We start from the raw sequence: 12,280 nt of genomic DNA on the forward strand, positions 1-12,280 counted from the left end.
ATGGAGATGCAGTAGGTAGGGAAGTGGCGGGGGGGGGTATGGGGGACTTTTGGGATAGCATTGGAAATGTAATTGAGGAAAATACGTAATAAAAAAAAAGAATATCCATCATGCAAGGACTCGTTTGTTTTATTTGCAGAATTTAACACTGTGTTCTTTGCTACAGGTATAGAGTGTTTACTGTTCAGCATATGAATGGTTGACTGTGAAAATACAGTCCCTGTGTGCAAATACACTCACATATAATCTGTTGTCATGCTACCTTCTCTTCTACAGGTTCTGACAGCCCATTGAAGCTCTGGAACACGACTCACTCAGATGAAAGACTGATAGAGCTGAAGAATAGTCACTGTGAGCTGCTTCCAAGAAAACCTGGAAAAATGGGAACTATGAGAGAACAGACAAAAATTAAAAAAATAAAAACCTGGTCACAGCATAAAGAAGTGGCATGGGACAAGCTCTGCGCTCTGAGGCATGGTGTCTTAGTTGGTTTTAAATCTTTTATTTTATATGTGTGTCTGTCTGCCTAAATATGTATCTGTGTGGCACATGCACGGAACACCCCAGAAGCCAGGAGAGGGCATCAAATTGTCTGGAACTAGAGTTACAGATGATTGTGAGCCTCCCTATGGGGTAGCAATCCAACCCAGGGCCTCTCAAGGATGGCCCATGCTTTTAACTGCTGAGCCATTTCTCCAGTGCCATGACATCTTAGCTTTAGAGGAACACTTTCACCATCATATTGTATGGCCTATAGGCAATGGCTGGCTTATGGTCTAGTGCTCTAGGAGAAGAACATTTTCAGTCCCATGGAATCTATTGTGTGTAATTATTAAGGAAAGTGTAACTGCCTCATTTGAATATGAATATTTTAAATAAATGAATTCATAATCTTCAAAACTGGAATTCGAGTGGCTATGCTGTTAATTCTTCATTTAGGAATGAGAATTATGTTCATTTTCATATTTTCCTATTACAGTTAATGCAAGAAATGCCATTTGGACTTTGTTTTCTGAATTTCTAAATATTTTGGCTATGAACTTTTTTGTTTTGTTTTTAAGAATGTATTTATTATTTTTATATGAGTTCACTGTAGCTCTTTTCAGACACACCAGAAGAGGGCATCAGCTTTTATTACAGATGGTTGTGGGTCACCATGTAGGAGTTGAACTCAGGACCTTTTGAAGAGCAGTCAGTGCTCTTAACTGCTGAGCCATCTCTCCAGCCCCTCTAAATATTTTGAAAACATCATTCATATACATTACTGGTTCAAAGTATAGGAACCTTTTTTAGCGCTTGGATCAATACATCTTACTTGTTGTTTAAGAAAAGCTTAATATGCATTTACAGTTTTATCCATAGAGCATGAAGGAGTCATGACTTCTCAACTCAGCCACTTCCATGTTGATGCAACTGTTCTTTAGTTAATTACTCACTTACTGTGCTACAGACCCAACAAAGGGCACCATGAATGACCAGCCTGAGGATGAGCTAGATCCCCATCTGCACTTCTGTTGACACAAATGAAATACAAAAAGAAATAGAGGACAGTGGTTCATTTATTCCACATTTCTTTTTTTTTTTTTTTTTGGTTTTTCGAGACAGGGTTTCTCTGTGTAGCCCTGGCTGTCCTGGCACTCACTTTGTAGACCAGGCTGGCCTCAGAAATCCGCCTGCCTCTGCCTCCCGAGTGCTGGGATTAAAGGCGTGCGCCACCACGCCCGGCTTATTCCACATTTCTCTTTCATACATCCATAGTTGATTCAGATTCCTATGTTAAAGAACTACTCACTGCTACTAAGTGATTAGACCATGTATTGTCCACAAAGACTATCACGTTTCCTACGTGATAAGGAGTATTGGGCTATGGTTGGAATGTTAAGGAGAGCAGGGTGAGAGACAGCAGATGCTGGAGTCAGGTGAGAGAGCAGACGCTGGAGCCACTCTTCCAGTCCTGGGTCGTGCCTAACCTGGGCACATCTGGCACATTTTATGGTGGTGAAATTTTATTTCAAAGTCAATTTATTCAATTGTTTGGAAGGTAGGTTGTTAGTATAGTGAAATCACAATGACCAGTTTTCCTCAAACTGAGCTGCAATGGGTTTCAATACTCTAGGTTCCCCTTAAAACAAGATGAGAAACAAGAGAATGCTGAGTTTACGTTTCAACAAAAGAAGCCGCAGTTACAAAGGGAAAAGGAGCAATGTGGTGGGAGTGTGGAGTGGACTCAGCACTCTGAAATCAGGACAGTGATCGCAGAACTGAAGGCCCTAGAGAAGGATCTGAGGCAGGTAAACGATTATGAGTAAATTCTCATATTCCTGAGAGTTTGATAGTATTAGTTAGAGCACTCCAATTCTGTATATGTTTCAGACACATATGTGTGACTAACAGAAAATGATTAGAAAGAGGAGGCATTACTTGCCAATTGAGCACTATGAAAATGTGAAAGGGTGAATTACACTAACTTGAGCCTTGCACATCATCACTTGACGATATAATCTCTGGGACACCAGGCAGAGCTCTCCTGTGTTGACCTAAATGTTGCCACACCGTCCATTCTTAAATTGCTTAGAACAAAAATGTTAAATGAAGGCATTAGTAGCTAAGTTTACAAATTATAAACTTGGCATCTAATAGTGTTCAGCTCGTGTTCCTGGCTGGAGGACTAGAGGGTTGCTGGAGTTTAGGCAACTGCCACCAGGATGACCATCTAGTGTTTTATAGTAAACTGTGGGCTATTGCTGTTTGGACCTGTAGTGAATCATGTTAGATCTTCTATAAGTAGCAGTATTGCCTGTGCCTGTTTCTGCAGCTGCTTCTGCACTTTGACAAATTTGCTTATTCATGCAGCTTCAGTAATTCCTGTAAAGCGCTCATCCTTGGAACGGTCCCCCTGCTTCCAGGGCCTCATTTTAAAGTTCTACTGTAACGCTTTGGAGTTAGGGAGCATATACACGACTGGACTCAGTGAAATGATACTCTAGGAATCAGAGGACCAAAAGAGCCCTCCCTGGCTGCAAGTTTCTCAAGAACAAAATGCCAGTGTCTCATAAGACAGGATTGAGGCAAATCATCTCTGCAACAAGATTTAGTAGCAATCGCACAAAGCACAGAGGAGGTCTGAGATGTTTGAGGCATTTTCCAATATGCACTTGTATCATGAAAAAGGAAGGAAATTTGAGCCTTAAGTTTATGCGTATAATGGACAAATTTGGGAGGGATTATGGCAATGTTGAATTGAGTCATCTTTACTCCTGATACATAACCAAGGCTGGTCTTGAATTCCTGATATCCCACTTCCATTTCCAAGTTACAGTAATGTTCTTAATTCAACTCTACTTGTCTGTCTGAATCATGGCATTCATAATAAGCTAATTCAAAAAGATGGCTTTCAATGTTTTCCTTAAAAAATCTACTATCTGCAGACAGATTTTCTGGTTTGGAACAATGATTTGACCTCCTTCGTGGGCTATTATGGGGATTTCTATGCAAGTTTTATACTTCACCCACTATGTAAGGAGGAAAAATAAAACCAACAGAGTCCCATTTTCCAAGAACATTCCCTCCATTTAAGAAGACAGCAATTTTATTTCAATGTGCACAGCCATTGGAAGCGATAATATTCTGTAATATAGCAGATACTCTTTCAAAGTCACATCCCCAGCCCTAGCTCTATATATCTCATTTTATTAACTTTACCTAACTCGTACAGGAATGCCAATGCAGTTTTATATACTGAATCTTAATGTTTCAATGTATAGCACTTTCATTCTTAAAGAATTTCACACATGCATGAAATTCATTTTGGTCAGATTTACCTCCCCTCCTAACGTCTCCATTCCATCCTCCGTCTGTGCTGCCCGTATATTCATGGAGGTGGGGCCGTTCACTGGAGTATGGCTACCCTTTAAGAAAATTGACCCTTCTTCCCCTCCAGAGCCATAAACTCTCTATGGCTCCTCAGCCCAGGTTTGTGAGGCCCTGACCGTGCTACAGTGTTGACTGGCTTGTTGACAGGTCTTGGAAAGGCACTACAGCTGCAAATGGGAACCCTGCATTTTCCCTCTGATAAATCACCATCATGACTGCAATGGTCCTGTCATATCCAGAAGACGCTGTTTTACACTGGTCTTCCTGGACCTCTAATTCTTAAAAGCTTTCCAACCCCACTCCAGTAGTTGTACCTGAGCCTTGGAGGATGGGGTGTAACATAGATGCCCCATTTGTGCCCGAGGGCTCCACTGATGCTTATTAAACTACACACACTTAGACGAGTTGTAAGTTTCTACATTGATAGCCATCCACTGCATAAAGAAAAAAAGAAAAAAAAACCTCTGTAATGAGGTTTGAGACCTGCACTAATGTATGGGGATGGAGATATAGTCTTTGAGCCAGTTTGTTGCTGTGCCCATTTAGCAGAATAATAGTTGTAGGCTCATCCCTTGAATCTATGATGACCCAGCCATGGGTTCTTGGCTAGATTTACAGTAGAGCATGAACTTTCTCCTATAGATCAGGCCTTATAGCAACTCAGAAAGCCGTTGGTTAAACTGTAACATTCATGCCACTACTGCACACATGGACATGGCGTGCCACACAAGTCATTACTGTAGCTCACAGGTTTGACAGCTGAGAAATAAGGCTGTTGATAGATGATCTACTAACCCCAAGGACCTCTGTAAAAGCAGATGCACTTCATGCTGAGCCATCTCTCCAGCGCCATCTAGTAATTTCTTAATCTTAGCTATTCTGACTGGGCTAAGTTGGAATCTCAACGTAGTCTTAATTTGCAGTTCACTGAGGGCTGACAATGGTGAATACTTTTTCAAGTACTTCTCAGTCACTTGTATTTCTTCTGTGAAGTCTCTGTACAGTTCTATAGCCCACTTTTTTTTTAAAGATTTATTTATTATATGTAAGTACACTGTTGCTCTCTTCAGACACTCCAGAAGAGGGCGCCAGATCTCGTTACGGATGGTTGTGAGCCACCATGTGGTTGCTGGGATTTGAACTCTGGACCTTTGGAAGAGCAGTCAGGTGCTCTTACCCACTGAGCCATCTCACCAGCCCTATAGCCCACTTTTAAACTGGGTGGTTTGTTTTCTCACTGTTTACTCTTTTGAGTACTTTGTGCAATGAGCAGTTTCCTTTAAAGTATAGAAACTTTTCAGTTTCATCAAGTGTCACTTACAGATTGTTGGTCCTATTTTTCCAGGAAACCAGGGTCCTATTAAGAAAGTCTTTTCCCGACCCTATATCCTGCCTGGCATGTCGTCCTATATGCTGACTTACCCTCCCTATACATTTTTCCAGAAGTTTCAGGGGTTTGGACCTAACCTTAAAATCTTCGATCTACTTATAATTGATTTACAGATGACTTATGCACATGATGACAGAGAAAAATCAAGTCTCCGTCTTCTCTGTGTAGATATCCAGTTTTCCCAGCACAGTTTGTTAACGATCCTGTCTTTTCTCTAAGATATGATTTTTATATCTTTGTGGGAAAATGAGGTGGCTGTGCATATTTGGCTTATATCTGGGTCCTCTGTTCTGTTCCACTGATCAACGTGTCCACTCTTGCGCCAGCTCCAAGCTATTCTTAGTGCCGTGGCTCTGTACCCGCACTACGGTGTAATAAAACTTGAGCTCAGGAATGGCAATGTCTCCAGCAGTTTTTATTGTTCAGAATTGCATTAGCTGCCAAAGAGCCTTTGTACTTCCATGTGAATCTTAAGATTATTTTTTATGAAGCATTGCATTGGAATTTTGATAGGGATTATATTGAATCTATAGATGGCTTTTGATAAAAAGGCCATATTCACAGTATTGCGTCTACCAGCCCACGTACATGGGAGGTCTCTCCATCTTTTGGTAGCATCTTCAATTTCTGTCTTCAGAATCCACTTTACTGTGTTTATCCCCTCTGGGGGTTTCCTGGTGCCATCTTAGCATTTCTCATGTACAGAACATGTTGTGTACAAATAGGGATCTGTTGGCTTCTTGCTTTACATCTGTGTCCCTTTTATTTATTAACCTTAGTGCTCTAGTGAAGACTTCAAGCACTATGTTGAATAAGAGTGGAAAAAACCAACACTCCTGTCTTGCTTTAGATCTCTGTGAAGTGCATTGGCACTTCCCTCCATTTATCACGATGTTGGCTATAGGTGTGTTGTATATTTTATTAAGTTGAGGCATGCTCCCTCCATCCCTTTCACTGGTGAATCATTCTTGTATCTATGGAATCAAGCCAACTTGACTCTGATTAATGATCTCTGTGATATAATCTTGGACTCAGGGTGTCTGTATTTTACTGAATTGCTGTGCCTGTGCTCAGACTTAAAGAGGCATTCTGAGTTTCTCTTGTGGTTGATGCTATGTGTTTATCTGGTCTCAGTATTAGGGTAATCCTGGACTCATAGGAAGAGTATGGAAACCTTTCTTCCTTTCTATTTTATGGAATAATTTAAATAGTATTAGCATTAGTTCTCTGAAGTTTGGGTAGAACTCTACAATGACTCCATCTAGTCCTGTGCTTCTAATATGCGGAACTTTTTATTTCTGTTTCATTCTTATTGCTGGTTATAGATCTGTTTAAATTGTCTATTTATCTCTTTAATTTTAGCATGTTATATGTACAAGAATTCATCCATTTCTTTTACATTTTCCAATTTAGTGGAATGGAGGTTTAAAAATATGTCCTTAAGATTTTCCGCATTTCATAGGTTTCTGTTACTATGTCATCTCACTTTCATCTCTGAACTTCACTAACTTGTATCTTTTCTCTGTTTCTCTTTGCTAATTTAGCTAAGAGTTTGTCAATCTTGTTTATCTTTTCAAAGAACCAACTCTTCATTGATTCTTTGAATTGTTTGTTTCTATTTTGTTCATTTCTTTCTAGTTAATTCTCTCTTTCCATCTACTGTTGTTTCCTTTTGGTTTGTTCTTGGTTTTTCAGAGTCTTAAAGTGTGTTTATTAAATTATTAGAGATCTCACAATTTTCTTTGAGGTAAGCATTTAACATCATAAATTTCCTATTAGGACTGCCTTCTTGTGTCCTATAGATATAGGATAATATGTTTTCATTTTCATTAAATTCTAGAATTCTTTATTTTCTTGATTTCTTTTTTATTCAATTATATTAATGTTTCTTTTTCTTTTCTTTTTTCTTTCTTTCTTTTTTTTTTTTTTTTTTTTTACAGGGTTTCTTTGTATACCCCTGGCTGTCCTGACTCTGTACACCAGGCTAGCCTTGAACTCAGAGTTCTGCCTGCCTCTGCCTCCTGAATCTGTGTACTTTCTACAGTTTCTCTTGATGTTGATATCTAACTTTATTTCATTGTGATCAGATAGAATGCAAAATGTTATTTCAATTTTTCTGTATTTGTTGAAACTTGTGTCCTAATACATGCTCAATTTTGGAGAAAGTTCCATGAACTACTGAAAAGAATATGTATGACTTGGTGATTGGGTGGAATGTTCTACAGATGTCTGTTCGGTCCATTTGATGTATGATGTCTTTTAACTCTGGTATTCCTCAATTTAGTTTTTGTCCAAATGATGTGTCAATTGATGAGTATAAAGTGTTGAAGTCACCCACTGTCACTGTACATTGGGGCTAATATGTAGTTTTAGCCCTAGTAGAATGTCTTTAATAAAATTGAAAGTACCAGTGTTTGGTATGGGTATGGTTATGGTTGTGACATCATCTTGGTGAATTGTTCCTTTAATAATCAAGTAGTGACCATCTTTATTCCTTCTGGCTAGTTTTGGTATGCAGTCTACTTGTTCAGATATTAGAATAAATATGCCTGCTTGTTTCTGTTTCCTAGAATATCTTTTATCATTCTTGGATATTCTTGAAGGAGCCTGTTTCCTAATCCAATCTATTAAGTGTCTATGTCTTTTTATTGGGAAATTGAAATTACTAATATTTAAAGTTATTACTGACCTGGAGAAATGGCTCAGCAGTAAAATTCTCTTGCAGAGAACAGAAAATACAAAGCTTCTTGCTTCCATGGGCACCTGACATGTGTGTACAACCACACACATACAAACACACCCACACCCACACCTACCCCCCCCCAGAGAGAGAGAGAGAGAGAGAGAGAGAGAGAGAGAGAGAAATTTAAAATAAAAATAAGTTATACAGTTGTTATTAAAATATGTAAATTAATTCCTGCCATGGGTAATTTTTGGTATTTTCTTAGACTTTATTTTCCAAGTGTTCAGGGGTTAGTTACTTACTCCCTGTGATCCCTTGGGTATGCTTATCCTTCTCCTCTGACTGAAGCATTCCTCCTACTCTCCTCTGTACATCTGGTTTAGGGCTCATCAATTCCTTTTATCTCTTTCACTTTTTTTTTTTTTTTTTTTTTTTTTTTTTTTTTTTTTGTGGATATAATAATATGGCTTGATGGTTTGGGCCTTTTAGAACTTAGAATGTGTCTTTCCACTTCTGGCTTTAAATTTGTCTATGAAATAATCAGCTGTCATTCTGGTGGGCCTATCTTCAAAAAATTACCTGATTCTTCATCTTGGAGCTTTCAATACCCTCACTTTATTCTGTGTTTTTAAGGTTTTAACCATAATATATCATGGGGAGTTTCTTTTCTGTCTATGTGGTACCCTGAAGGACTCTTACACCTGGATGAATAACTCTTTCCCCAGGATTGAGAAATCTTTATTGAAAATATTCTCTACATCTTCACTATGGTTATTCTCCTTCTTTTATGCCCATTATTATAATGTTGGGTCTTTTCACCATGTCCCAACATTCTCCTGTATTTGATTATTTCTAAATTTCTCATTGACCTTTACTGAGTCATCCAATTCCTCTACCTTGTCTTGTAGTCCTGACACTGTTTTCCACAGGATTCATCCTGTTGAAGAGATTTCCCATTGATTTCTCTTAATTTTTTTTTTAGTTATAAGACATTTAAGTTTGGATTTTTCTGCAATTTTCTTTATTAAGTTAGTTATTGTATCTTGAATTGAGTTCAGCTGTTCTTTGGGTCTTTGTTCTTTTGGAGTCTACTCCTATCCTCTCTGAGTTGTTTAAATACAGTTATAATAATTCTCTTGAATTTTTTGTCTGGAAGATCTGCCAAGTCATTCTCACTGGAGCTCATTACTGGGGAATTAGTAATTAGAGGGAACATGTTGAGGTAGATTTTTGTGTTCCTTTTATCTCTCTGCTGGGACTTGCACATCTGAAGTAGTTTGTTGGTTAAGTCTCTTTTTTGTTGTTGAGTGCACACTCATACTGATACAGCTACTGGACAGTAGCTTTGATAGGGCTGAGCCACTGCAAAACATCTTTCTGTTGGTTTACAATGGAAAATACACACACACACACACAACACCACAGTGAACTCATACACAGATGCAGGAAGTACTGCCTGGTGGTCAGCTCTGACTCAAGCCATGTTAGACATAACAGTTCATTCATCTTTAATTTGATGGGTCCTATGTAAAGTTTTGTGGAATTTCTTAAGATTAGCAAACCTCAGAACATATAGAACATAATAGGATATGTGATCAGCATTGACCTTGCTCTGAGTCAAGTTATTTTTCTGTGTCATGTTACAGAACATGTTATAGGCACGTTACAGAAACAATATAAAATACCTGGCAAGCGAGGAACAAAATGGCTACAGCTATACTCGGGAACAGACCTCAACAAAAAGATGGCCACATTTTCTTTTGTGGAACTGGTATTGAGGACTGCAGTTTCCATTCCTACTTTTCTTTGGGGAAATCTACTACTGTCTGCCTGAATAGACACTATTCAAGTCTCAGCACACCCCTGGCTGAGCCTCTTGTCCACAGCCTCTCTTATGGCTCAAATACCTTGACTCACCCCTGGTCTTACACACAGGACCACTTTCATTGGCATAACAGCTGTATGAAATATCAGATTTAATTAGAACAGAAAATATAATCAAAATACTAGTGCTTAAATACATTTCCTCATGAGCCATGATGTATAGATACTCCCCAGTCTAACCATTCTGACGTTGGAGTGCGGCAGGCACTGTATTATCAACTCCATTTTATAAATGAAGACTGCATGATGTGGAAAATTGATAGAACTCAAACTCACACCTCTCCAAAGTGACTGAACTGAGATTCAGACCATTATGGCAGCTGTGAAAATCCAGTCTCTTTTTACCTTCTTTAGCTTTGTTTGGATTTTGTTGTCTTATTTGTCTTTAACTTGTTTGTTTTGATTTCTCTTTTTGTGAGGAGGTGTTTCTTGGATTTTTTGTTTTGTTTTGATGTTTTAAGAAGAGAAAGATAAGCTGGGTGGTGGTGGCACATGCCTTTAATCCCATCACTCAGGAGGCAGAGACAGATTTCTGAGTTTGAGGCCAGCCTAGTCTACAAAGTGAGTTCCAGGACAGCCAGGGGTACAAGAGAAACCCTGTCTCGAAAACAAAACAAAACGGAGGAGGAGGAGGAGGAGGAGAAAGAGAAGAAGAAGAAGAAGAAGAAGAAGAAGAAGAAGAAGAAGAAGAAGAAGAAGAAGAAGAAGAAGAAAGAAGGAGAAGAAGAAAGAAGGAGAAGAAGAAAGAAGGAGAAGAAGAAAGAAGGAGAAGAAGAAGAAAGAAGGAGAAGAAAAGAAAGATAAAAAGAACATTAAGTTGGGTGGGTAGGGAGAATCTGGGAGGAAATAGGGGAGGAGAAAAAATCAAATTGTATGAAAATGTTTTTAACTTTAAAAAAGCTTTTAAAAGACAGGTTGAGCCGGGCAGTGGTGGTGCAGTGGTCTGGAAGACAGTGACAGCAGCAGACTGTCTTCCAGACATCGAGGAGGAGATCCTCAAAGCCCACCCCACAGTGACACACTTCCTCCAACAAGGCCACACCTCCTGATAGTACCACTCCCTGGCTTCTCAAATCATTTATTAAAATATCTAATTTTTACCTAAAACATTATGTCAGTTTTTATCATCACTGGCATAGCAATATGATCATTCATATATGTATATATAAACCAGTTTTTCAAATGATGGGTCTTGAGGTAATCCTGGATTTGTGTATCCAACAAGTTGTGCTTCTGTGCATGATAAATGTCAGTTAATTTTTCCATAGATAGCAGATAGCGTTCGTTACCTTAAGTATGGTAGAGCTAAAAGTCTATTGCGACAGCTCAGGTAACTACAGTTACAGTATAAAAGTATCCAGGTGAAGGGGACAGCCATGTTCTCACGAATCCCGCCAGGAGAATGGGTAGAGGGCAGACTGAATGGTATTAACAACTTTGTTTTTCATTACTCATTTTATTTTTTTCATTGTTTATTTTAGTTGCAGGAAGCACAAGATCAACTCACACAGACAGTACAGAGCTCTAAGAAGATTCGAGCCATCTTGCAAAGGTATAAAATAGAGCAACCACAAAGTACCATGGGTTTTGCAAAAGGAATAGTGTAACATAGAAATTCTATCAGTTATGATAATGAATACTCCTCCAGGAGGCCGGGAAACTCTCTCAGCATTACAGTAGTTGAAATGCATTGTTTACATCTTAGATATAATTCAGTTGGGACAGTTGGGACAGGGCATGATCTGTGTGAGCAAGGTAAAAGGTTTGACCCTAAACCCTGCCAAAAAAATAAACATATGACTCCTGCACTGTTATTTCATTGTCATGGAACATGGCAGGAAAAAAATTGAAGCTTTCCAAACCACCAGCTTTTCAATTATTAAAGATGAAATTATTCTTTCAGATGTTAGTTAAAAAATGTGATAATGTTTTTTTAAAGTGTGTATGTGAATCATTATCAAATACATTTTAGGCTTGAATTTCGACTTTCCAAATTAAAAATTACACTGAAAGAGCAATCAGCAAAAATTGAACAATTTCAGAATCATCTACTGCAAGGAGGTCTGGTGAGTCTTGTTTTCTCTACCATACTGAAAACCCTTTCTCCCCTTTGTGGGATTATATAGGAATATTTTAGGATAATTGAAAAGGGCCATTGATAAAAATATTTGCCTTTGCCATGTCTGGGCATGGTGGCACATACCTTTAATCCTAGTATTCAGGAGATCAAATCAGATTTATCTCTGAATTCCAGACCAGCCAGGGTTACATCATAGAGACAGTGTTGCATACATGGTGAGAGAGAGAGAGAGAGAGAGAGAGAGAGAGAGAGAGAGAGAGAGAGAGAGAGCGGAGAATGGGGTGTGGTTTTTGTTGTTGTTGCTGCTGCTCATAATGCTACTACCTTTTGAACCAATAGTGGATATCCCCAAGCCGGGCTTGGTGGCGCA

At 38.8% G+C, this 12,280-nt stretch overlaps 1 protein-coding gene across 2 annotated transcripts in view; it reads left to right on the plus strand.

The window, feature by feature from the left end:
• LOC110305029 (ankyrin repeat domain-containing protein 26-like) overlaps window positions 1–12,280 on the plus strand; it is a 123,451-nt gene that overhangs the window by 96,451 nt on the left and 14,720 nt on the right. The window contains exons 26-29 of one of the 2 annotated variants that reach the window (XM_021176772.1): window positions 277–472; window positions 2,117–2,291; window positions 11,312–11,382; window positions 11,803–11,896. In XM_021176772.1, coding sequence (XP_021032431.1) covers window positions 277–472; window positions 2,117–2,291; window positions 11,312–11,382; window positions 11,803–11,896 — 536 coding nt within the window. Of the gene's footprint in view, window positions 1–276; window positions 827–2,116; window positions 2,292–11,311; window positions 11,383–11,802; window positions 11,897–12,280 lie in introns of those variants that run through there. The other variant, XM_021176771.1, reaches the window with a different exon arrangement.

The sequence above is a fragment of the Mus caroli genome, chromosome 11 (genome assembly GCF_900094665.2).
Source record: "Mus caroli chromosome 11, CAROLI_EIJ_v1.1, whole genome shotgun sequence".
In the NCBI taxonomy this organism is placed as follows: domain Eukaryota; kingdom Metazoa; phylum Chordata; class Mammalia; order Rodentia; family Muridae; genus Mus; species Mus caroli.